At 32.9% G+C, this 26964-nt stretch overlaps 4 protein-coding genes across 18 annotated transcripts in view; all 4 read left to right on the plus strand.

The window, feature by feature from the left end:
* The first annotated feature begins 21 nt into the window (after positions 1–21).
* On the plus strand, positions 22–5417 carry LOC124954262 (integrator complex subunit 6). Of its 2 annotated transcripts, XM_047506901.1 has the most exons (9): positions 23–693; positions 917–994; positions 1531–1770; positions 1929–2109; positions 2193–2920; positions 3029–3304; positions 3452–3791; positions 3893–4633; positions 4806–5417. In XM_047506901.1, exons 1-9 carry the CDS (start codon positions 577–579, stop codon positions 5012–5014), a joined length of 2910 nt encoding a protein of 969 aa, XP_047362857.1. In that variant the 5' UTR covers positions 23–576; the 3' UTR covers positions 5015–5417. The 2 variants fall into 2 exon arrangements, with proteins under 2 accessions (XP_047362858.1, XP_047362857.1); XM_047506902.1 differs by lacking the exon at positions 917–994 and having other exon boundaries at positions 22–693.
* A 3877-nt stretch (positions 5418–9294) lies between these two features.
* Positions 9295–14309, plus strand: LOC124954263 (double-stranded RNA-binding protein Staufen homolog 2). 7 transcript variants are annotated; one of them, XM_047506905.1, is made up of 9 exons: positions 9295–9450; positions 10029–10092; positions 10271–10479; positions 10654–11286; positions 11452–11660; positions 11809–12141; positions 12210–12735; positions 12914–13128; positions 13203–14309. In XM_047506905.1, the coding sequence occupies exons 2-9, from the start codon at positions 10040–10042 to the stop codon at positions 13461–13463; spliced, it is 2439 nt and encodes an 812-aa protein (XP_047362861.1). In that variant the 5' UTR covers positions 9295–9450; positions 10029–10039; the 3' UTR covers positions 13464–14309. The 7 variants fall into 7 exon arrangements, with proteins under 7 accessions (XP_047362861.1, XP_047362862.1, XP_047362860.1 ...); XM_047506906.1 differs by having other exon boundaries at positions 9302–9519; positions 10654–11283; XM_047506904.1 differs by having other exon boundaries at positions 9303–9519.
* A 3898-nt stretch (positions 14310–18207) lies between these two features.
* LOC124954349 (acyl carrier protein, mitochondrial) lies at positions 18208–20022 on the plus strand. Of its 4 annotated transcripts, none has more exons than XM_047507158.1 (3): positions 18208–18452; positions 19056–19082; positions 19677–20022. In XM_047507158.1, the coding sequence occupies exons 1-3, from the start codon at positions 18294–18296 to the stop codon at positions 19854–19856; spliced, it is 366 nt and encodes a 121-aa protein (XP_047363114.1). In that variant the 5' UTR covers positions 18208–18293; the 3' UTR covers positions 19857–20022. The 4 variants fall into 4 exon arrangements, with proteins under 4 accessions (XP_047363114.1, XP_047363113.1, XP_047363111.1 ...); XM_047507157.1 differs by having other exon boundaries at positions 18209–18452; positions 19056–19136; XM_047507155.1 differs by having other exon boundaries at positions 18213–18452; positions 19056–19181.
* A 146-nt stretch (positions 20023–20168) lies between these two features.
* Positions 20169–26964, plus strand: part of LOC124954338 — a 14389-nt gene continuing 7593 nt past the window's right edge. For 2 of the 5 annotated variants that reach the window (XM_047507123.1, XM_047507125.1), the window contains exons 1-3: positions 20169–20766; positions 24472–24609; positions 25101–25194. In XM_047507123.1, the coding sequence (XP_047363079.1) occupies positions 24530–24609; positions 25101–25194 (174 nt within the window). In that variant the 5' untranslated portion in view covers positions 20169–20766; positions 24472–24529. Of the gene's footprint in view, positions 20767–21077; positions 24405–24471; positions 24610–24854; positions 24966–25100; positions 25195–26964 lie in introns of those variants that run through there. The other 3 variants (XM_047507124.1, XM_047507128.1, XM_047507127.1) reach the window with 3 other exon arrangements.

The raw sequence follows: 26964 nt of genomic DNA on the forward strand, positions 1-26964 counted from the left end.
AAGAGTAAGGGTGGGGGAAGCATGAGGAAGACAAGACCAGGCGGACAGGCTGGCAGACAGACCTGTCCGATTCACAACTCGCAATCCGCGACCGGTGCTTGTATTTCAGCTGCTGTTTCGCACTTCTACCGCTAACATATATTTGAGAGAATACCAGAAGCAGATTCGTACGGCGTAGCAGCAAAATCGGATCGGTGTAGAAAACAGCACGCAACGCGAGAGAAGCAAAGAGAGAGAGAGAGAGAGAAAGAGAGAGAGAGAGAGAGAGGGACAAAGGGTGGGAGGGAGAGAGAGGGGGGAGAGAGAGTGGGAGAGATAGAGTACGAGAGCGAGCGAGAGAGAGAGAGAGAGAGAGAGAGAGAGAGAGAGAGAGAGCGAGAGAGAGAGAACGAAAGAGAGCAAACGAGCGCCGTTACGATAAAAGAGAAGTTTTTCGGAGCGTGTTCAGAAGCGTTCAATGGTCGAAGCAGCTATGCGCCACGCCGTCGTAGGGCTCCTAGCTAGCTAGTTCCAACTACGGGAGGTCTCTCGGGCCGCAGTTACGACCTCGAGAACGAGCGGGTTCACCTCGCGAAGATGACCATAATAGTCTTTTTGATCGACACATCGGCCTCCATGAATCAGAGGGTTTATTTGGGCGGGCGGCCCACGCTTTTGGATGTAGCCAAGAGCGCAGTGGAGACTTTCGTGAAGGTACGCCAGACAGACAGCTTTCCTAACCGGGCGTAAAGTTGTCGCGAGTGTCTCCGTCATTTCGTCGTTGTGTGTGTTAGAGAGAAAGAGAGAGGGAGAGAGAGAGAGAGAGAGAAAGAGAGAGAGAGAGAGAGAGAGAGAGAGAAATAAAGAAAGAACAGCGTGTTACATTCGCGATAAATTCCTGTTATTTTTTGCATGTAAATCAGAAATACTTTTCTAGGTACGACAAAGATCACCGGAGAGCCGCGGAGATCGTTATATGCTCCTGACCTTCGAAGATCCGCCCCAGAATATCAAGGTACGTCGTATTCCTTGCTTAACGTTCCCTATTTCTCTGTCTTTCTCATTCCCCCCTCCCTCGCCTCTTCTTTCTCTTTCATCCACCTATATTACTCTCTCTCTCTCTCCCCCCCTCTCTTTCTCTACTCCTGATTCCATACTACTACTGGCGCTTCTAGATACAATTTTACCGAATATGTTCTCGTTATGGTTTTCGTAATCGCATTCCTTTAAACAATAAGACGATGCCGTATGAAGGTTCGCTTACGAACATAACCTCGCTCACATTTTCTGTTATACGAAAGAACAATTGATAGCTATGTGGGGAAGTAATAACGTGAAAGACACACTTGCTACCATACCTTCCGCCTTCCGTTGCGGAAGAGCTGCATTATGGGTACCGCATGCTGTGCGGCGACAGCTTTACCGCGGGGAAGCGCCTTCAGCGCCCTCTCCTTTTGTTTATCGAAGTACTTGCGCGCGAAATTTTTAAATATTATACTACGAGAAATCTATCTAATACATGTCTAATAGAAATGTATTTATGTGTTTTAGGCTGGTTGGAAGGAAAATTTGGCGACGTTCATGAACGAATTGAAAAATTTACAATGTGTTGGCCTTACGACTTTAGGTGCCGCATTAAAACATGCTTTGGATGTTTTAAATATAAATCGGATGCAAACTGGGATTGATACGTATGGTCAAGGAAGATGTCCGTTTTATTTAGAGCCATCTGTAATTGTTGTTATAACAGATGGTGGAAAATATACGACCAACAGTGGAGTACATCAAGATGTAAGTTGCTATAATATATCTTCATATTGTGCGGTCGATCCAAAGGTCACACTCAAGTTTATATGATCAAGTTTATAGAATTAAGGTTTGTGATTAGTATTTACACTCTTACATAACGTTTTTTTTTCTTTTTTTTTTTTTTTTTTTTTTTTTACCAGTTTACTTTGCCAATGCATTCTCCTATACCTGGATCAGAATTAACAAAGGAACCATTTAGATGGGACCAAAGACTATTTTCTTTGGTGTTAAGATTATCGGGAACACCGGCCGTCGAACGAGATACGGGTTTAGTTGCAAGTGATTCATCACCGATAGATGCAATGTGTGAAGTAACCGGAGGTATTATAATAGCTAAATTATTTTCTTTCGTTATTAATTATAAAAGTAGTATTAAAGCGATTAATTATATCTATGAATTGTAGGTCGCTCATACTGCATAACATCCTTCAGAATGATGATGCAATGCATTGATTCGTTAGTACAAAAAGTCCAATCCGGCGTAGTAATAAATTTTGAAAAGATTGGACCAGATCCTCCACCGCTTTCTAATGAGGTACAACATCAGGATGAAGATGAGAATGAAGATGAAAATAATACTAACAATGGCCCTAGAACTCAATATTCTACAAATCCAACAATACCAGGAAACACAGCATGGCATTCTTGTAGAAGATTGATTTATGTTCCACGTTCGGCACAGAAAGGATTTGCAGTTGGCTTTTGGCCAATTCCAGAAAGTTTTTGGCCAGACTTAAGTGCTAGTTCACTGCCACCAAGATCTGCACATCCCAATGTCAAGTTTACCTGTACCAGTCAAGAACCAATGGTGATAGAAAATCTACCATTTGATAAATATGAATTGGAGCCCAGCCCACTAACGCAGTACATTTTAGCCAGAAAACAACCAACAATATGTTGGCAAGTATTTGTAGCAAATTCTTATAAGTCCAGTGAGGTTGGTCATCCTTTTGGATATTTGAAAGCAAGCACAAACTTAACTTGTGTAAATTTATTCGTTATGCCCTATAATTATCCTGTGTTGTTACCGTTATTGGAAGAATTATTTAAAGTGCATAGGCTAAAACCAACAAACGAATGGAGAACACAATTTCAGAATTATATGAGAACCATGCCTACTTATTATGCTGCAGTAAGTTTCTTCTTTATATCCAATTTCATTCAATAGAGGAGATTTATATATCGAGTTTTATATTTATTTGAATTTATATTTAAATTTTCTGTGAATTTTTAATTGCAGTCATTAAGGAGAGCATTAACGAGAATGGGTGCACCTACTCCATTAGCACAAACTTTAATACCTGATAACATGGATAATTCTCTATCATATAGTGTTTTAAATTATTTAAAACGCTTGAAAAATCAAGCTAAAATAGAGTTTGATAGATTATGCAACGAAGTTATTTCCAAACAAGTTGCAGCTGCTAATATGACCAAAAATTTAACAAATGCTAGTACAACTACCATAACAGAAGGCGTTAGAGTTATTCCTAGAACACCGTTAAAAAAAGATTTGGTAAGAGATTTATATGGGAATCTCATATATATTATCAATTATTTATATTACTTTGTTAAATCATGCATTAATAATAAAATATATATATATATGGATTCTGTTAGATATAAATAAAAATGATAAATTAAAATAAGATATTTTTTACAGGTATCACATCCTTTATTACAAGACAAATTCACAGGACTTAGAGATCAATTAAATGAATTTGGTGGATTTGTAGTTGGTTTAGTAAAAAATCAACAACAACAGCGTGGTGCACAGAGCTATCGTAATGCTTTTGATGTCCCAAGAAAATCACTTTTGGATCAAGTTGTGAGAATGCGTGCAAATTTTTTGCAACCAGGATTATTACACACAAAATTATTGGATGATGACTATGTTCATTCGATGCCTTTAGCACAGATGGGAAATTATCAGGAATATTTAAAAAGGATGACACCACCTTTAAGAGAGATTGAAAGCGTACCTGTTAGACAACATATGTTTGGTAAATAATTTCAGAAACCTCTTAAAATATTTATTTTATTATTTAGATTATTTAATTAATCACTTTTAAATAATATTAATATTTATACTTTGGATGTGTAGGTAATCCTTTTAAAATAGATAAACGGATGATGGTAGATGAAGCAGATATCGATATGGTTGGAGCAACATCTTCTACATCAAAAGGTGGTATAAAGCGTTCGTTACCACCAGCCGATGGAGGAGGGACACCCGTTCCAAGACCACCTCCAAATAAAAGAAAACCAGGCCCTATTCCGAAAGATGTAATTGTACGAAGACCTTCATATTCTCCTGCTAATACACCTCCAAGTTCTCCAATACCTTGGATGGATGAAACCAAAAATCAAGTGCTCTCGAATCTTGAACTAAACACTTCACCAAACTTAATGAATGCAAGTCATGTAACAAATACACCATGTGCAAGTTCACAAGAAAAATTAGTGAACGGACTTGCGGAAATGCCAACAATACCTATTTTTGAAGCTATTTCAGCCGAACATATTAATAATCATATGGATAGTCCACCTACTTTAACACCAATTGTAGTTAATAATGTTGACAGCTTGAAAAGTGATGTTAAAAGTGAAAGGATAGATCTTGTTAATGTGGAAAGTAATAGACTGCCTTCTAATGATAGCAGCGAAAATAGTGTAAAAATTGAAAGTGCAGTTGAAGAAAGGTTAACGAATCACGTTGAAGAGAAACGAGAACCGAAGATAGAAAAAGAAAAGGTCTTTACGAAAAAAGAATTAGAGGATATAAGAAGACACAATTTATCGGTCAGAGAACTTGTTTATAAAGAAGTACGAAGACGGGGAACAAGTAAGTTCATTTTTATTTTGTGTGTGTGCGCGCGCGCACGTGTGTGTGAGCGCGATGTGTGATAAGATTGGGGTCGTTACTTCCTAATTCAATATTATAATTGTGTGTGTGTGTGTGTGTGTGTGTGTGTGTGGTTGCATACGCATATATTTAATCCGTCTTTTTATTTCAGATCACGCAACATTATTTTCGCATCTGCACCAAATTCAAGGAACATTGGATATTCGACTTGCATTTGTGAAAGACATTGTTAAAGAATCATTACGCTTTAAAAGACGTAATTTAGCAACATTATTAGAAGAATATCTTAAGACTATACAAGAAGACGTTTGGACAGTGAATCACAAGGTGAATCACAATGGTGCCACAAAAATAAGCTAGGCATTAATCGTCTTGTAAAAAAGGATTGTTTTAAAGAAGGCATGAAGCTCTTTTTGAAATGACTTATAAAAAAAAGTCAATAGAGTATAAAGCACATGCTGTGCATACTTTTAACTTTAAAAAAGAAACAAAAAAAAAGGAAAGAAAAGAAAAGAAGAAGAAGATTAGTAATATTCAAAAATAAATATTGCAAAATGCTTGAATAGTAGCAGCAATTTCTATTGATAAATGCACTTTAGGTGTTAACCAAGAAGATACCACTCTTTTATATCGTTTAATTAATATTTTTATTTTATGAGTGTTCAGTTGGTAGAAAATTTGTTTTTTTGTTGTTATCTGTATATACTTAAAAACTTATATTATGACAATAAATTCTTCCTAAAGTTGGAATTTGCAGATTTTTCAACATTACGAACAGAAATATACGCAATTTATAAATAAGACATTAAGATTTCTTATCGGACAAATCTGATCGATTTGAAAAAAAAAACATAATGCATATTAAATGATTTGCTTTTAATAGATTATCGGATAAAAAAAATTCAATGTATAGTAACATTATCAATTACGCGAACACAATTCGTTTAAATAGGCATATTAATTATATTTTATACTCCAATTTACAATTCTCAATGCAGTCTACACCTCTCAAAAATGAACTTTCTTTCAATTTATAGTCTTGGATGCAGGCATGCAAGACAATTTGAGGTGTATAATAGTATCTAAAGATCAATTATATTATACAAATACTTATTTGTACAATATTTAAAATGTGATCTGACTTAATAATCTAGTAAAATCTTTTTTATCTGCTGTGAGAATTGTAAATATGATATAAATCAAACAAATAATGGTATTCTACCAGCTGTACAGTCCTTAGAGCCCATATCAAATTCAGAAAAGAATCATATAACTAAAAGTTATATTTATTATCTGATTACGATTCATATGTTTGAATCTATAATTTTTCAAGTAAAATCATAATTAAGAATTCTATATCATAAGAAACTCCAACATGACACAGTTTTAAGAACTGTGTTAGATTTTGTTATATAAATTATTCATGTTATGAAGTTGAAGTGAGATCTAATTTCTGTAAATTTATAAAGAGAAAATTTGATATTATTCTTGTTTATTATGCCTTTTCTCCTCTTTAATACATATCTTCTGTTACAAACAGAGATTTCATAGGTGTATATTTTGTATTCAAAGATTAATACATATTTTATCATGTAATTTGCTAAATTAAAAATATCATGGAAACTAGAAAAATGTTTTGTTGGAATGAACTATTTCACCTAAATTTATTATATGTATAAACCATCGATGTATATGACAGAGTAGCTATCGTAAAAACTGTTGTAAGAATAAGTTTTACATCTAGCAAAAGATGATTTATAAAATGGAATGTATTATAACATTTTCCATAAAGGGTTGACAGTGCCTGACGTTATTAAAGATTGAAGTAAGAATGTATTTATATTCGATTGGCTTTGCATTGAAGCATTTTCATAGAACTGCTATTAATGCAAAAGCATTCGAACGAAAGATCATAAGTAAAATAGAAAATCCTTTTTAAATTGTGTAATGTTTATTAATATTTAAAAAAAATTAAATAATGTTATCATGACGTTTTGACTTTCATATAAGAGAAATTTTGTAAGTAAAAAAACTGAATATGTACAATATATTAATACTGTACAAATTTTTACATTATCTTTATGTGCAAGATGTAAATATACATGTAAAACTTTAATGATTACCAAATTTAGTAAACTAATGACAAACGTTAAATGTCCGAGCTTATTTATGATGTAATTAAATTATTATTGATTTTATTACTCTATTAATAGTTTCCATTTTAATGCGATTAGAGAAAATTTACTCATGTGAATTGTTTGTGAAAATTATTAAAAATAGCACAATCACACACAGTTTACATAAAATAATAGAAATTTGACCAAATATTATGTAAGTTAATTGAAAGAAAAATCATTGTCAGAATGATTATCTTATTTTGTATTAACTTAAGTCTGAACGATTAATCTTTTCCCAAAAATTTTTGAAATTTTTCAAAAGTGGACGAAAAAACAATAGAATTTTTATGGAATAAAATAAAAGAAAAAGTAAATAAATAAAATATGACATATCATCGACGTTTAGCGACTTTTCCTTTTATAAAAAGTTTAACTTCAAGTAAGATAATCAATCTGAGAATTGGTTTGGGGGTCCTATGTGATATATGTACATAGATTTGATACTTGTAAATCATTTAGCTATAAACTACATAGAATAACTTTTATTTATTGAACGATTGAGAAATTTAAATATTCCACGGATTAGTTGTAAATAATGGAGCCTAGCTGAGTCTAAAAGACAATGATGCTAAACGCTTATTGGCTCCAAACTAAATGAATTTAGTATTAAAATATTCAATTTAGTATTAAAATTAAATGTATAAAACACAAAGTGCGATTTTGTAAGATATATGTTAATTGAATAACTATAGAAAATATTTGTAGATTACATAATTGATTTTATGTTTTACAAACATTTTTTGCCAAAGTTATAAACTATTTTTGATTAAGCATTTTTAAAATGAATCAGGTAATCATATTTTGTTTAAAAATTGAAAATTTAGATAGATTAGGATTTGATGTAACTGAACTATATTTCTAAACAATTTTTTAATCTCCTAGACCATACATAAATATTTTGGATAAATAATATCCCTTCCTTAAATTAACAAACAATCCTATACTTTATTTTTTCTTCTGTATCGGAAAGAAATGTTTTTTATAAAATGTACTACACTAATTTTTATGTCGATAACAATGTAAAACAGGGACACAATACCGCGAAGAAACTTTAAACAAAATATGAACATTGTATTCATTAAACTTGGAATAACAAAGCGTTTACGCTTCAAGCAACATAATGAGAATTGAATGCAATATTAAAAAGTATATTACTTTTTGGCAGAATTAATATTACTGTTATATTATTGCATTCAATGCACTGACGTGCCTATTACATTGCATCCAGATTGATTTCACTCATATATATATTATTTTCCAATTAAGTTTTTAAAAAAGTCTGTCTATGTATTTAAAGCTTGTTATTGTTTTTTCTTTCTTTTTTTTTCATGACATTTAAAAGATTGTATGTTTTACAGTATGATGTAACATAATTGCATATGTATATAGATATACATACATAAGATAAATATGAAATGATCGTTCCATTTTTACGTTTATATTTTAGAAAAAATGGTGAACACAAGCTTAAAAAAAGAATAAACAGAAGAACGTAAAGCTTGATTTTGATTATATCGATTTCCTCTTTCTACGTACAAACAATTACACGCAATATATATACAAATACATATATACATATATATATGTAAACATATATCCATGTATATATATGTATATGGACACACACACGAGGTATGATCTTTTTCAATGTTTCTTTTTGTACTATTTCATATTATTTTCGAAAAAAAGAAACTTTGAATATATATTGAAGTTTATAAAATAGAATATAAAAAAAAAGAATACAGAAAGAAGTTCGAAGAATGCATTTGTTCTTACCATAATAATAGTTCTAAATGGCACGATAGAAAGAATGATGATTAAAAAAGCATAAATATATTAGTTTTTAAAATGTCAACTAAATTTCTATGATATATCACTAAATGAATATCATTGAAATAATTACTTAAATAATTTAGAAAATTTAAAACTTTCTGCGTTTTTCTTTTTACTTTGATTGTACAGATATTTACTTTGATATAACGAAAAAATTATTATGGTACACAGTCTTTGCGATAGATAACAATGTAAATAGAAGTATCGATAATACGAGGATTTAAATGAAACGTTATATATATAACTTCAAATTTATTTGGAATGATAAGGGAACTTGAATCGATAAATTGCATTTTATAAAATTCTTCCTTTTTTTTTTTCTTTTTTCTTTTTTTATTTACTTAAGACGAAAAAAGAAGAATCACTTATCGATTGAAAATATTTTTTTGTAATAATGATGTTAACTTTTATTAGAATATGTTAATTGTAATTATCAGACATTTTATTAGCGCGAATAAATGAAATTTTCTATACTGTATCGTGATAGGTTAGAATCTAGGAAAAGACGCCATTTTGCCGAATATATCTTACGCGTGATTGGTTATTTCCTCATAAATATCTCGTTTTGTTCCAATTCTCGTTCGACTCTAGAGAACAAGAACGAGAACGAGAGTATCGATATTGTAAAAATCAGTAAAGCGGGGCGGTCTCTAGTCATGAAGGGTCAGGAAACGTTGGTCGACAGTCTCACATCAAAATGGCCGCATTTTAGTCTACAGACTACTTTTCTTTGTTGTTTGCCAATAGCTGTGCAAAGGGCCTGGGAGTGTTCGCTAAAGTAACACGGTCTGTTTCGACCTATATTTCATTGTTAATCCAAACGAAATCATTTTCGTGAAATAGAATAAATATTTGGTAAGAAATTTCGTATCGTATACTTCCGTGTTCGTTAAAACCGGGCCAAGCCCAACGTCTATCGACTGACTTATTTATAGATTAAATTGCGTTTAAAACGATTAGCGTCATTGCAATAATGGGAATGATTTATGAGCATCATTTTCGTGTCCATTATATTATACGATTGTGGGTGCTTACTTAAGAACAATCACGTTGAATGAGGGAGATACCGGTTAATGGTTTAAAAATGACTCGAAAAAGAACATATCATTTCTATTATATTTCACCGTTTAAACTTTATTTACCTTGACATTCAAATACAGTATGATTAATTTTTATTTCTATTAATTACTCAAATGTTTCGTGTATTACTCGAAATTCTTTTTATGTCAAGTTCCTTCATCCTTTAATGTGTCATCCTATTTTGACTCCTATTTGACAAAGTAATAATTTGATATTTTTTATTTTTTTTTTTTTTTTTTCTTTTTTTTTTCTTTTTTTTCTTTTTTTCTTTTTTTTTTTTATAGATTTTTACAAGATGTTACGCCATCAACACCATTCAATGCAAAATCAACTTAGAGATCATAATAGGTTGGTATTACAGTGAATAGATATAAGTTTTGTTTTGTTCTATTTAAAAATTATATGAGTATTATAATTTGTATTATATATGATTTATTATTATTTTTTGAAATAAAATAAGTTCCAAATGTTGTCCATTATTTCCTTACATTTTCCTGGATTTTTATAATTATATTATTTTTAAAAGAATGGGAGGACCAATGCGCCCCATGCAGCAGGCAAGTATGGCCCCTTTACATCAGCCGCAGCATCCAATACCGCATCGGAATCCACATCAACAAATACTGCCCATGCCCCCCCATCAACAACATTTACATCACATGCAACACCATGGACCACCACATGGAAATCCAAGACAACCGATGTTGATGAGTATGAGTGCACATAATTCCAACGGTAAGCTTTGAATAATAACTTAATATAGGTTTTAAAGGTGTCCTTTTTCATTTATTTACTTTCTTTATATGAAATTCACTCCTCTATACGTGAAACATGCTATTGCATAATATAGTATAATAAATCATCAGAACTTCTTGTTTCAATGAGATAATCATTGTTTGTAATATTTAGTCTTTTATCCAGGTACTATGGTCAGTGTTAGTTTAAAGGATCAGACAAACACAGTCTCCGTGACCCTTCAAAACCCAAACATCCAACCGACGCAATTTCAGCAACAACAGAATAATCAACAGAATCAAGTTCAGCAACATGTTCAACAGCAACAGCAGCAACAACACCAACAACATCAGCAGCAGCATCAACAGCAACAACAACAACAACAACAACAACAGCAGCAGCAGCAACAAATTATGGAACAAGCTAAACCATCTACGAACAAGGGTAACGGAGAAACCAGGGATCATAGTCCATCGCAGCAAAATCATGCCAATGTGAACAATCCAGCTTTGGCAAACATGAAAGAAAAAACACCAATGTGCTTGCTAAATGAGTTAGCACGTTTTAATAAAATTCAACATCAATACAGACTGACCAATGAAGAAGGACCGGCGCACAAAAAGAGATTCACTGTAACGTTAAAACTTGGAGAGGAAGAATACGTAGCGGATGGACCTAGCATAAAGAAGGCTCAGCACAGTGCAGCCGCCGAAGCTTTAAGAAAGACTTGGTATAGACAGCCTCCACCAAAACCTACAAAAGCAATGAGAATCGGTTATTCGGGGAAATGTCCACCTGGTTCAGGTAGTCGTATATTTGTATATTCTCTAGAGATCATACAAGTTTTCTAATTATATTTTATTGTCAATTTTTTTTATTACTCATTTTCTCTTTATATACATATATATATATATATATATATATATATATATATATATTTCAACTTATCGTCTGTTTTATCTTCGTTTAAAGGAAACGTACCAGCAACGGTAGAATTAAATGCATTGGCGATGAAAAGAGGAGAACCTACAGTCTACACCTTTAGACAAGCTCCTCCGACAGGTCTACAACCGGTAGTTACATATGGTTTCACCAACTATCCGCGTATACTACATTCCAGTTTGCCCCCTAATCATGGGTACCACACTGAAGCCCCAGCAATGTATATTGTTACTTTAAAGGTATACATATATAGTGAAAGAAGTTGAGATATTTGTATGAACTTTGTGACAAGAGATTATCATTTTTATTTTCTCTCTTACTTTTTTCTTTTCATATTATATATGTGTCAAGTATATAAAGTACGTAAAGCGTATACGAAATTTGTAGGTTGGCGAACGAGAGTTCACTGGGCGAGGTGTGACAGGGCAATTAGCACGACATGACGCGGCAAAAAGAGCATTAGAACAATTACGTCAGTTACCTTTGCCGGAAGAGGTATCGAGTAATTGTACAAATGGAAATGGAATATTAACTGGAATCGATGATCCAAATGCCGATTTGAAAAGTCCAGTATCGTTAGTCCATGAGACGGCATTAAAACGTGGCCTGCCTGTTAGTTTCGAAGTTGTATCCGAAAGTGGTAAACCTCATATTCGTGTATTCGTGACAAAGTGTACCGTAGGGGATAAGTCTACTGTCGGGGAAGGATCTTCAAAAAAAGTATGTATATGACGTACAACGCGTTAAATTGTTTTATAAAAATAAATGATAAAAATTATTTTATTTAGGTTTCAAAAAAACGTGCAGCAGAATTAATGTTAGAAGAATTAAAACGTCTTCCACCGTTACTCGTTAATGTTCAAAATCGGTTTTCAAATGTGAAACGTAAGCCTCCCGCGACGAAGAAAAAATCAAGAAATTTGATAAAGGTTTATCAAGATCCACGTGCCGAATCTGATGCTGTAGATGAACTTAATCCAGTTTCACGGCTTGTTCAAATTCAACAGGCAAAACGTGAAAGAGAACCTGTTTATAATCTTATAGAGGAAAAGGGCGCACCGCGTCGTAGAGAATTTATAATAGAAGTAACGACGGGACAACACTCTGCTTGCGGATATGGTCCTAATAAGAAATTAGCCAAAAGAGCTGCAGCCGAGGCTCTTTTGGCAAAATTAGGATATAGCAAACCACAGCCACAACCAACAAAGCCATCTATAAAAACTGGAGAATCCGAAAATACCGAGACCAAACCAAGAAAAGTCACTTTTCTCGAAGATGATCAAGTGAATGAAACTCAGAGTCATCCTGTAGGAGGTAAAAAAGATTTGTATCTTTTTGAAAATAATATCGTTTAAAGTTTGTCGATTTTGTCATGTCTTTTTATATAGTTACAATCGATTGTATTCTATTAATTTTCTTTTTGAAATTAATAGAATATTTGATATCTTTTGTGATGTATATAAAAGATATTTTTTTCTTTGTATTCATTAAGGTACTATCGGACGTCAACTGGTACCTGGCTTGCTATTGGTGGATGGCGGTCAAGAATCTAAAGTTGGAAATGGACCTAGCGTTCAAGTGATCGCCGAGGAATTACGTGGGCAACAACAAAATTCCGGAGTATCTCCGAAAGATCAGTTAAAATATTTAGCGCAATTATTTAATTTCAATGTTGAATTTAGTGACTTCCCTAAGGTAACGAAACAAGTATGAAAATTCTATTGTGCTTATTGTAAAATCTCAAATAACAATATCGCATAATATTGAATATCTTATTGCAGGGTGCATCAATACATAAGGAATATCTATCGCTTGTAACACTGAGCACAGATCCACCGCAAGTATGCCATGGTAATGGCCCAACAGCGAACGCAAGTCGTAATCAAGCAGCACTAACAGCTTTACGCACGTTAAGTAAGTTAGGGCTTGATAATGCTGCTTCTAACTCACAACCTAAAAAGGACAAAGGTGCGTCTGGAGATGGAATACACATTAGCATTCAGGTCAAAAATAATATTATAGATGGAAATATCGATAAATAATTATCCGAAATTAAAAGATTAAATATGTAGGATTGATAATTTATATTGCCTTGAGGCACTGTAAAAGAAAACTGATGTTGTAACATTTTAACGCGTGAGATTCATCAACGAGACGATACATTGTAAAAAAAAAAAGAAGTTCATACTATCTGTCATTATATTATATTCTTGAACGAATACGCGTATGAGCATGACAAATTTACGCAAAACGTAGTGTCAAAATAATAACGATCATATTTGTCAATTAATTATCGTTTATTTATATAATCATTGTGTTTGATAAACTTGTCAATGTAATAGTATCTTGTAATCGGTTGTTTATCAATTTTCTCCTAACTTGTTTTTCTTTTTTTTCTTTTTTTTCTTTTTTTTTTCCGTTACTAGAATAAATTTAACAACTATTTCGTTCGTAAAACAAAATGATTTGTCTCGAAAATTTTTGATTCCAACAATCGCGATCATAATTGTATGATATAAATGTCATATATATTATTTTTATAGATATCAGATATTCACGTCTTGCTCCTAGGAAACATCAACAATTGCCATACAGTTGTTCTAGCGTTTTCCGTAAGAGAATACAGTTTATATCTTTTACAGTGCCTTATATGCATAAAGATATGTTCAAGCACCAATAAATTATTTACTAAATAGAAATCGCGTAAGGAAGAATGTTTTTGTCGTGTAAAGAAGAATGAGTAAAATAATAGATCTGATCAATTTTACCGTTGCTGTATTTTTTCGATCGAAGATATATTGCAAATTTTTATGACGACCATATTATTTGTGAATCTCCTCCGATATATATATATATATATATGTGTGTATATGTATGTGTGTGTGCATGTATACATATATGTATGTATATATATTAGGGATATTGTATAAAAGATCATTAACATTCTTCGCTATTTTTATTTTTCGAAAATGTTCAATAATGTTCAAATAAATAAATACTGTCAGGACATGAAACATTCATACGATAGATTTGTCTTCAAGTTTCAACATTCAGTACAATGAATTTAATAATATTTATTGGTGCTTGATCAAGATTCTGGTTCTAACAACAAATTCTAATATATTATATGAATTTGATTGATAGAACCACGATCATCATCCAATTATCAAATATTTACTCCGTGTAACTAAAATGGTCATACTCCAGATATGTAGCCAAAAATAATTAAGAAGGTTCATATGATACTTATCTTGCAACCTTGTATTCTTGCTACATAATTCTATGAAATATTTAGAAATATTGATAGTCATTAAATTTTTGGATTGACTTTATGTTAACATACTAAAAAGTGTACATTTTATTTTATTTAGTTAGTTGATGTTCGTTTTAGTGCATCAAATAATTCATGAAAATATTTTTTGTTTGGATATTAATTATTTGTATAGCAAGTGTTCTTCGTGTGTTTAGAGGTATGATAATATTATCCTTTTTATGCGATAAAAAGGTATGGTAAGATATTATTTATAGTCAATCCTTAAATTTAATGCTTTCTTTTTTTTTTTGTTTCTTTTTATGCTATTTTTCTTTTTTTTTCTCCCAATTTTTTTTATCCAGAAAATTAAATAAATATATATATATATATATGTATGTATGTATGTATGTATGTACGTATGTATGTATGTATGTATATATATATAATATATATATTATATATATATGTATATATATATATATATATATACATATATACACATATACGTACATACATACACACACTTTTGTCAAAGTAACGAAGGAATAGAAGATTCCAGTACATATGAACTTTTTACTTTCGTGTGATTGAGGGAGACCCCTTTCATTCTGATACACAATTATCAAATACTTTGTATTTGGTTTATGATCATAAGAAAATTGTAGAAATAATAAATTAAAATTCATAAATTCTGAGATGAAATGCGGCCATTCTCTAGGTCAATATGCAGATCTGGGAGAAATAGATGATTCATGGGTTTGCTTAGACGAAGCATAGAATATGAAGGTAACCCATGGATCAACTGTCACTCGATTATGCATACTAACCTTACAATTTCAAATGATTCCTTAGCTTTCTCATTATCATGAATGGAAAAATGTCTTATTACCTAATAATATTATTTAATTTATTTATAGAGAACAATCGATGTGTATTCATTTCCATGAAACAAATAATACTTTTTAAAAGAACTGAAGAAAATAATGTCTCTATGATTTGGGTCATATATTAAAATGTTATTGTATTCATGGTCAAAATATACAAAGTTAAAAATATAGGTAATGTGATAAACATTTTTCTCGTGCCCCAATTTGCTTTTTTATGGGGCCTAGAAGCATACTGGGGTCATTCATGTTATAAAAAATATTGAGAAGTGAAGGGAATTGAAATTTCCGTGCATCTATCACTTGAACAAAAAAAAAGAATCAAAAAAAAAAAAAAAAAAAAAAAAAAAAAAAAAAAAAAAATAAATAAATAAATAAATAAATATAAAAAAATAAAAATAAAAAAATAAAAAAGAAAGAAAGTAAAAAAGTGAAAAAAGAAAAAAAAGACATTGATGGATAGCATGAGATATTTCAACGAATATGACAAGGTAATAATACAAAATTTATTTCGCATTGACTTGGTCACGAATCACGAATGGTTTCTACCAATACCGTTTAAAAATAACAAATGCTATGAATTTTGTCTTATTGCCGAGTACGAAAACAAAACAAAACAAAAAAAAAACATTGCACTAATGTGGTGATAAAAAAGCATGTAATAATGGATGAAGATAATATTGAGAGCACGGTACGAACTTTGAATATTTTCTGCATTTTTATTTTGTAAGTAATTACTTTTTGAGAAAATAATTGAAATAAATTATAAAAGTTGTGGATATGTAGTAGAGACACGAACGTCATTTTCTTTTTTGCCCGTTTAGTCTCGAAGGATGAAAAGTATTCCTGAAGTTTCTATTTTTTTTCGTTTCTCTTTTCTTTTATTTTTATTCATCTTTTTTTTGTTTTCTTTTTTTGCTTTTTTTTCCCGAAGCCGCGTATGAGATAAAAAAATGTTATTAAGAAAAGTTATGCGAAAATGAAAGAAAATAGAAAAATTTCTCGCGCATAAAATTATTTAAAAATAATTAGACATTAATGCAAAGTTCAGTCCCGTATTCTCACATAATTCCATCTTGTATTCATTATACACATAATATTATCCAAACTATTCGTTGCGTTAAAAATACAAACGATTGTTAACTCTTAATTAATGTGCCTCTTTACTTACCCATAAATAGAAAATGACGTATTCTATATATTAAAAACTTGAAATGTCATTTTGTGAATAATCCCAGGACATTTTTTCTACGCAATTGTTCATATTAATTTTTCTAACACGTCTCGTTATTCCAAAATTCATTAAAAAATATCAAGAGAGTGTTCCTTTTTCTAACGCGTATTGTATTATAGATAAGTATTTTTTTTAAAGCGAAATTCAGTATTACTTAAGACAGGTGGTAGATTTTGTTGCATAGTCTTTTAGGAGAGAGGGAGAATGCGTATTCTGCTGAACGTATTTTCGTTTCTAAACTTATTTTATTTAAATAACCCAAGAATACAATAGATATATATGTGTAAACACATGAAATTATCTATCACATTGATTTACTAATGAGACCAGAACCATTATACAATAATTATGTATTATGTTAAAGAGATAACATTTTAAACAATCATCTAATATATACGGATTGATACTTTTCGTTTTAGTGGTAAAACCACCATAAAAAATATTTATTAAAATATTTAATTTTTTTTGCTTATTTTTATAAGTTCATTTATTATTATTTATTATCGATTATAAATTGACTCTCATTTTCATGTCTCAGAGTAAAAAAAGGAAAATGTACAATAGTTTTAATTATTTCATAATATATATATATATATACATATATATATATATGTATGTATATATATATATATATGTATGTATATATAAATGTATACGATTCATTGCTTGTTTGTTTATACGTCATCGGCATATGGCTTCCAAATGTGTATTTAAAAATGTTTTCATTCTAAGGAATGACTGTGTTTTTGATGTATAACTTATAATTGTTACCCAAGAATCATGATTTTTTAGGAGAAAGTATTTTTTTATAAAGTTTCTTTTCCATTAAAGTGATAAATTCTTTAATATATTACGGATAAATAATTTGACAAGTTTTATCAAATTTGTATTTGAAAATCAATAAATTTGATTGTCAAAATGTTTTTAGAGAGATTTGTCTGCTTATAAGTACAAGAAATATATAGTACAAGGACGAATCGTGCTCTTATAATTCCTACGTACATAAAACTGATTTGTAATTATTGGAAATAAAATATTTGTAATTGACTTTAAACATTAAACAAGATTTCACGAATTTTACATATTTAAGCGATATCAATTTTATACCGCCATTACTCACTACAGATCTTAGTTGAATGAATTTTTACATCTTTGTAATGCACAGATCTAATCTTTATCAATTAATTTCCCAATGCATGTACTCAACTTTATAATTATCGATAGTACAAATACAAATAATTATATAGATAAATCGTATTAAATTTGAATCGTATTAAATTACAAAATATCGATCGGTCGCATAATTTTTTACTTTGAATTACGTAGTTCGAAAAATATACACAGTTACCTACATTTCAATCGATTATGGCTTTTCACATGTACCGCTAGATAGCGCGCCGAATCAAATTTTCTTCGTCATTGCATATCACTTTTATATTTGATCTTTGACTGTAGATAAATTTCGTAGAGCCCGGTTATCTCTCATTCATCGAATAGGAAAATGGCGTCTTATACTATTGCACGTCTTTTATCGAGAAATACCGGTATCTTAAGGAATTCAGTCACTCGATTACATTTATGTGGAGTTAACGGACAACTTACATGTTATAAAAAATTCCTTAATCGTTCAAGACAAAATGTCGTACCACATATATCGCAGGTAAACACTCGTAACAATTGTACAAAATCTATGAACTTTTCGTCTAATTCGATACGATACGTTTTTTAATACATATATTATGTAACTTAAAATTTTGAACTTCTTTTTTTTTTTACGATATACCTATCGCGAAACATTATCATTGTTTTAGACATTATCCTTTTGCCCTGGGTAAGAATCATATGGTTTTTAAAAAATTTCAAAAATCAGATATCATTTTACATGTGTTATATACTTTGTACGTATAATAAATGATTTCTCGATTCATGAATAAAATTATTCTACGTTTTCTTTTTCGAGTGTTTTGAATTATATTCTTCATAAGTTAAGTTAATAAAATCTGATCCATAAAGGAGAACAACAGTTTGTTAATCTATTCAAAAATCTAGAAAATAGTATCCTTTGAAATTAAGGATAATTTGGTTATACAATTGAATTATTTAATATATTTAGGTTAAGATTGGATTTGTTCGTACATATAAAACAAAGCCAACGACGAAGGATATTGAAGAACGTGTATTAAAAGTAGTTCGTGCCTATGACAAAGTTACTGCAGATAAGGTTGTAAAATATTTTATTCTGTAAAAAGACATTATTTTGCAGGATATAGAAGAGCTACGAGTCAAGCAGGTGCGCCTCTACAGCTCCAAGCCTCCATTAACACTCGATATAATTCGTCAGCGGGTGCTTTTATTACTCAATTTGTACGATAAAATTGATCCCAAGAAGGTATCTGTCTGCTATAAGAAGTAATGGTTAAAATTTTCTTACTTAAAGGATATTTCTGTGAATGAGTATCATGGTTTAAATGATAAATTGAAATTACCAAGTGGTATAATATATATTCTTTTCTACTATATGCTTTTTATTAGACTCATTAATGATGCATTTATAGAAATATCTTAGAAGATAGCTTCCTGGGAAAGACAATTGGCTAACACCTCGCTTGAGTCGTGGTGCTTGTGCATCACTGACATGTATATATAAGTTTCATGTTTATATATATATATATATATATATATGTATATATATACACACACTCATATTATATAGAATGTAAAGGTATCGTATTTATCGACAGAATGATTACAACGAAGATCGTGTGAAAAAATAAAGCAGTATTTTATTTATTTTACATGTCAGTTGTGCATAATTAATATCTGCATGCTTAAATATAAATATTATATTTAGTAGAATTTTTTAACCTGTGTCACTATATTACAGTTGTGCTTGGAATCTCATTTTATAAATGACTTGGGCCTTGACTCCTTGGATCATGTAGAGGTTATTATGGCTGTAGAAGATGAATTTGGATTTGAGATTCCCGATATGGATGCAGAAAAATTATTGACACCTGGACATATAGTGCGTTATGTTGCAGATAGAGAGGATATTTATGAGTAATAGAATATATTTATGAGATTACATTAGTAACTACTCATCATTATTTGTTAGAACAGGTAACAATCGCAAAACCTTTTTTTATGGTTGCTCGGAGAGTAACTGAAATACCTGTTTTTTCTGTATATAGGCCAATGATCATTAAATAAATAAGATAATCTAATCGTTAGTATTAGATTCTTTCATATATTTTTATTCCCATTTTTTTGTAATATCTTGACGACAATCAGGCGCCATATGTAATACTGAAAGTGATAATTATTTTTTTGTTAAAGCTTAAAAAACAGCAAAGAGAGATAAGAAAAATCTTGCTATCTCTCTGTACATAGAAATAAAGAAATATTTCTTGATTTTTAATATAAAACTATTTAAAAGTTAAATGGAATCTATTGTACACGAATGCACACATATACGTTGATAATGAAGTCAGACGTATAGAAAATCATGGTGGTTTAAACGTAACAGTAGTTTAGTTACGAAATATACGTATATTATATATTTTATAATATTTTCGATCTGTTAAGAAAAATAATGCGGCATGGCGAAGGACAATTTATAACTCCCGCTAAAAATTCGTAAAAATACAAGTGTTAGTTTTTACTAAATACACCCTTTTGATTGGAGAATATTTATCGTAAAGCGCCATCTCGGACTGCATAGCGTCGGCGCGATAGGAAAGCCGGTGGTTAGTCGCTTTCGAACCATCGCCTCGTACGTTCGTGCGCGTTCGTTGAATTTTGATTTCTGCAATTTATGACTCGATTTATGTGATAAAAAAACTATTGAGATTGATTGACCATCTCGAACAAAGTGCAAAATTCGAATAAGAAAGGAGATTTTTTTGAAATAAGGACGAGAATGGAAAAGGGTGGAAATGTCGCACTTGATTCGTTGGATTTCGTTTAAATGAAAAGTAAGTGATATCATTGTTTTAATCGCCATTGTCGTCTTTATTTGTATCGTTCCGTCATATAATTCGATATTTAACAATTTTCTATCGCTCGTCGAGCTTTGTCACTTTGCTACTCGTTTCGTTTCGACGGTTGGTTAATGCGCGCGAAATTATGTTCGATTCAAATGACGCAGAGCAGGAGGGAATAATGGCGTCCGTATGAGCGAGAATGCGGGAAATAGAAAATATTCGAACGAAGACCGTATTAATATTTCTCGAATTGGCTTCTCTGGCGGAGATTTTTCTACAGTTTGACAAATTTTCGATTTCAGAATAACCTCGCAATGTTACTTGTGTCTACACATCGACGAATGGAAATAAAATAATCGTAAACGCATGATCGCAATATAATAAAATAATCGTAAAATAATCGATCTGTGATTCGATTAAATTTAACATTTATATTTTGAACTTACTATACAAAATATATACGATGGAGAGAGAGGGTCGGGTGGACTTCGGAAGAAGAGGATTGTTTTGGTCGAATCGGAGAGATCGCGAGTCGACGGACGAGTCGATCGCAGATTTGGAGGCCGAATTGAGGCGAGCTTATTGGAAGAAATCGTTGAAGGTTCAGATCGCATCAAAAGAAGCCAAGAAGAGTTTGGATATGGCAAAGGGTCGTTTGGAAACGGAGGCGAATAGATTGCGCGCGTCGATCGAGTTGGAGGAGGAGGCGCGTAGTCGTCTCCGAAGGATTGCCGAGGCGAGAGAGAGCGCGAGTCGCGAGCTCGCGGAGAGGGAGGCGAGTAAGAGGGAGGAGAGAGAGAGACGCAGGGAGGAAGGGCTAAGGGAGAGAGAGGTCCTCGAGGAGGTCGAGAGGAGGTTGGAGGAGCGCGAGAAGTCGAGGACGTTGGAGAGGAAACTCGAACTGCGCGCGGAGAGGGCGGAGGAGAGGAGGATAGTCGCGGAGCTCAGGGAGATTCGTAGGGCGAACGAGAGGGAGGAGGAAGAGAGGATAAAGAGGGACGGGGAGAGATATTCGCGGGAGATCGAACGAAGGGCGAACGAAGCGAGGAGCCGGGCGAACGAGCACGAGGAACGACGAGAACGGGTTCTTACGTCGCTCCTATCGACGATTCTCGAGGAGGACATGAGAAAGCGAGAGAGGGAAGTCCTCCTCGAGGAACTCGTCCTGGTGGAGATCGAGCTTGACCGAACGATCAAGGATTGGAAGGAGAAAAAGTTAAGAACCACGAGGACCCTGGAACTACTTGATTCTTTGAACGAACAGATTAGCTTGACGGAGCTCTGCAAGATTCAATTTTTATTACGCGATAAGGAATTCGCCGAGGAGAGTATGAGGAGATTGGCCGAAGACGAGAGAACTCTTCGATTAACGGCCGAAGCGAAGAGAAGGGCGATATTGAGATATCGCGAGGATCTCGAACGAATGATCGCTGAACGTCGGAGGATAAGGGACGAGGAAATTCGTAGGATCGAGAGGGAATTCGAGGAGGAACGTAGAATGGACGAATTAAGGGCTGAGACCGTTAAGATAGAACGCCGCTACTTATTGCTCGAGCATGCTTCGAACGTTGGAGAATTTTTGAGCGAGAGACATCTTACCGAGAGGGAACGAGATGTACTCGAGCGAAGAACGAGCTCGATGGTAAATTGCGATAGGGTCGCTTTATAATGGGACCCTATAGCTCAACCCTCCCGACGATGAGACATCGATGATTTCTACCTCTCGAGTAATAATATTCGATCGTATATTATAAAAGAAATCGGATATACGACGAATTTCGAGAATATCCGAAAAGAAACGTCACTGTCGTTTTTCCGTATTGCGTTGAGCGTACCGGCAAATATACGAGCCCAATAAAAATACTGGGAAGACCAGTGGCGTCGGCTCGTCGAAGATAGCGCCTACTTGAAATTTATAGCGGTTGGACGATCGCCTACGTCGAACCGAGCTCGAACATCGATATTCTTTTACTCGTCCGAGTTTCGAGGAGCTCGAAAACTGCCAAACCGGATCCGGATCGCTTCGACATACTTTGAATCGCTTTATTTTACAAATTTATCCTTTACTTGTAGTTACCGCGATGCTTTCTCCTTTTCGAGAAAATATCGTTCAACAATCGTTGAAATAATCGATATTTTAGCTTACTATTTTTTTTAAAACTTCTTTATATCTTACTACCGATCTTATCTTATACCGCCTTTATCCGAATAGACGGAACGATCTCGCGATTACGAACGACAAAAGAAAAATAAAGAAATAATAATTAAAATAGAGAAAAAATTTTCTTCTCCCTTTGTACTTTTAATAACTTCACTTATTCTTAAAAGCGAATTAAATGCCGAAATATGAATCATATCTAATCAAACCATACGGTCATTTGTGGCATATTGCAAGGGGTTTTTGCGAATGAAAACTTTCGATGAGAATAACCGCGATGCGCAACGAGGCGAAAAGTTTCACGTATCTTTCGTTTAGGGGGTTGGACAGCTAAGCGTAACGCCCTAGGCACCTGTCGGCAGATGTTACTTGACCGTTAGAGAATATATTTCAAAGATTTTCCCTTCCCAGACGTTTCCTTTAATTTTAAACTAATCCATTCGCTAGGCCGAGCAAAAAACATCGTATCGTCCCTTTTCCTCTTATCTCTTTTAATTAATTTACTGATCGATTATTTTTAGAACACGAATATAAAAGCTAAAAAAGAAAAATTGATTAGACTTTTTGTCGTAGACGTATCAACGTATAGACTAAACGTTAACTCGCATAATAACGGGGAACAATGGGAAAAGGGAGGTGCGCGAGTTTAATGTAAGTTAAATCTCTGCGATAGATGCTCATACGTATGTGTGTGTTGCGCACAAACATTCGCTGCTGTGGGCGATCAGAGAAAAAGAGAGAGAGAGAGAGAGCCGGATGAGAAAAGAGAGGAAGCCCTCTTGCCTTCTTCGTTCGCCTTGCTTAACCTCTATCATTCTCTTTTCCTATCCTTCCTCGTGCTTCCATCTCTCTTTTTCTCTCTCGCTCTCGAATAATGGGCCTTCTCTCAGGCCCACGGGTCGGGGTCGGGGTCGAAGCGTCTCTCTATCTCCCTTCTTCAGTCTCCTTGATCCTGCTCCTCTGTCTCTCATTGGTCCCTCCGTATAATTCTTCTTCGCGAAAATCCTTCGAATAGAATCGATCTTCTTTTTCTATTTTTTCTTTTCTTTCTTTCTTTTTATTTTGTTTTGTTTTTGTTTACCTTACCATTTACCGAAACCTATGCAACTGAATAATTCAATGATTGATACGTTTTATATCAGTAGCGACACTATCTCTGATATCAACTACATGTACATAACGCTTGATCAAATTTTTATAAGAGATGCAAGGACCTGCATCGACGTCTTCGCATCGGCATATATTACAAATATGTTACAGTTTTACAAATATATTACGTACCTTTAACGTATAAAGTTTTGTTCGTTTCGCAATAAGAGTCAAATTAAATTAAAATCACAATTAAAATTATCAATTTATATATATATACACACATATATATATATGTATATATATAAAAATTAATGACATATATTGGTATCTAAAGTAATCGTTTCTTGGATCATGTTTAAAGATGAACGTTGAAAAAATTGTAAGATTCCTTGGTTGAAACTCGACTCGACTCATCTCGAGGGAATACATTCGGTTCTCGGTTACAGATGTCCTCGTTGTGAGCCGATTAAGAAGACGAGGTGCGATGTTGCAAAGATCTTCGCCATGAGCGAGAGCCGGGTTTACACCGGTCCAGCCACGCTCGCCGAACGTCAACCGTTCAGCAGGAATGGGAAGGCACTCAGGTGTGATTATCTTTAAACACATAGACATTGTTTGCCTTTCGACGATACTTTGTCTTTAACATCATTTTCTTTCTAATTTTATATTTTCTTGCTCTTATATCTTTTATTTCGTATCGTTTTCTTGCTTATCGATCGTATTACATGCCACGAATCGATCAACATCTTCACGTGGGAGCTTACAGATAATAAAAGAGTTTATCAAAGTTCATCGCGTTAAGTCCGCATCGTTGAGCCGATAATCGTATCAATTTATGCATTACACGTACGTGAATCTTCTCTAACGCTGTGCAGCTCGTACTCGAAAAAGATTTATGTTTCAATGACTTTTAATCGAAATTCGAAATTCTCTCGTCAAGGTAGAAAAACATTTTAAAGCGTTAACGGGATGTCCTAATGAACTAATGGGAACAAATAATTATTCTTTTATAATGAATAATTATATATTTTTTTTCTTTTTCTTTTCTTTTTTTTTTTCTTCTTTTTGATTACAGAGGTTCGAAGAAAAGCGTATTGTTTTATACGACAGATTGCGGCGACGATAAAGACGATCGCGGTGTTAAACTGGAGCAACGATCGGTCTCATTGGTGAGTTCTATATTATATGCAAATATGTATCGATGCGCCTGTATTTATCATAAAGCGAAAGACTGCTAAGATATTTTCCGAGTTGCACGTACGATATGTACTTTCAATCGTTTCAAACCGTAGGCGTGATGATTATCGTTAGATGCGCCAAAACTATGCGCGACGATTGTAACCAATATAACTTTCAACAAGAAAATCGTTAGATAATTATAAGTAAAGTTTAATGCATTCCTATGTCGTTTTTATATCTAAATGTTTTTAGTAATAGTAAAGTTTCAAATTTTGTTAAGTTTGTTCCTGTCTTTCATCTATAAAAAAAAAAAAGAAAGAAAAAAAAGAAAAATGATGAAAAATATTAAATGAATAGAATTTGTTACTCTCAACGTGTTAATGTTAAAAATACGACTACTTCCATAGGTCCTTTGAATTTTCAAAGTCACGTGAACCAAAAATTTGCGAGCCTGTAAATTCCTCGATTTAATAGAAAGACCTTAGGTAGTTATCATAATTATAGAGTGTAGCCAAGGAAGGTCCGGCCAAAAAATGGAGGCACCGGTTTTTAGAGTAGAGAATAAAAGGAAATAGTGCAGCATGAAAGCCATTTACGGAGAGAAAATCTTGGTTCGAAGATAAAATAAGAAGGAAAAGAAAGGATTTTTGTTTGGTGGTCACGCACGTACATACACACATCGTCATCTTTTTGTTTAATATTTTTTAAACTAATCGCGAATTTTTTACGTTATTATCAGCTATCATATTTCGCTTCCTTCCGTTATTGTATCCATTTCAGAATTAGAGTTTCGTCTCTTCCTCGTGCTTTTATGCTCGTCCTACGTGCACCATTCGCACGCGTGCATTCTCACATCCTACGCTCGCAAATCGTGCGAGCACGCACGTATATATACACGCGCCCGAGTACGCGCGCACACACAGACACACACAAAATATATTTTTCTCTTGAAAATAAAAGGAGCATTTAAACGTCTACCGTTCAACCTAACGAACATATTTTTATTCGATTGTGATTTATAACGTTTAATCAGTCAATGTTTTCTCTTTATTATTTCGATAGATAAATTATACATATTTTCATTTATTATATAAGAGATTGTCTGTACAAAATCTCGAATATATTAATTTCATTTGTCCGTCGTTTATTATAAATCTCACGTAATCGAATCGAATTAAATTAATTTCACCTAACGATCGTTAGGCTTACCTCGACTTAGCTGAGTTAACAGCGTAAAGATAGCCGCCGGTTATAATATTTTCCTTTTACTTTAATGCTCTCGAAACGCGAACGCATTCGCAATCACGAGTATGTGTCTTTTCTATGTGTAATGAAACAACGTATTGACTTTGGAGGTCGCTTTAACAGATCGATCCTATAATTGTCATCGAAGGTAGCTATGTCGAACGATATTTAACGAAAAGATACGAAAGATAGATATTATCTTGTTTCCGTGAGAAACTTCAATGAAGGAGAGGGAGTCGTCGGCAAATGTCGCCTTGCCATGCAATTTCACGGTTCGTAACGAAAACGGCATTGCATGTGTCGTATACTATATTATATGCATATATATATATGCATGTATGTATATATGCATATATGCATATACACACGTGCGCACGCATTATATGGGCGAGATGAATCACAGGAGGATTTATAAGAATCACAACTCGTTGATCTTCTTAGTTGGAAGCAGAGGATGCACTTTAAGGAGGAGGCTCCCTTCGAAGCGGATTACATTGATTTTAAATCGTTTCTAT

This window comes from Vespa velutina, chromosome 15 (genome assembly GCF_912470025.1).
Source record: "Vespa velutina chromosome 15, iVesVel2.1, whole genome shotgun sequence".
NCBI lineage: Eukaryota > Metazoa > Arthropoda > Insecta > Hymenoptera > Vespidae > Vespa > Vespa velutina.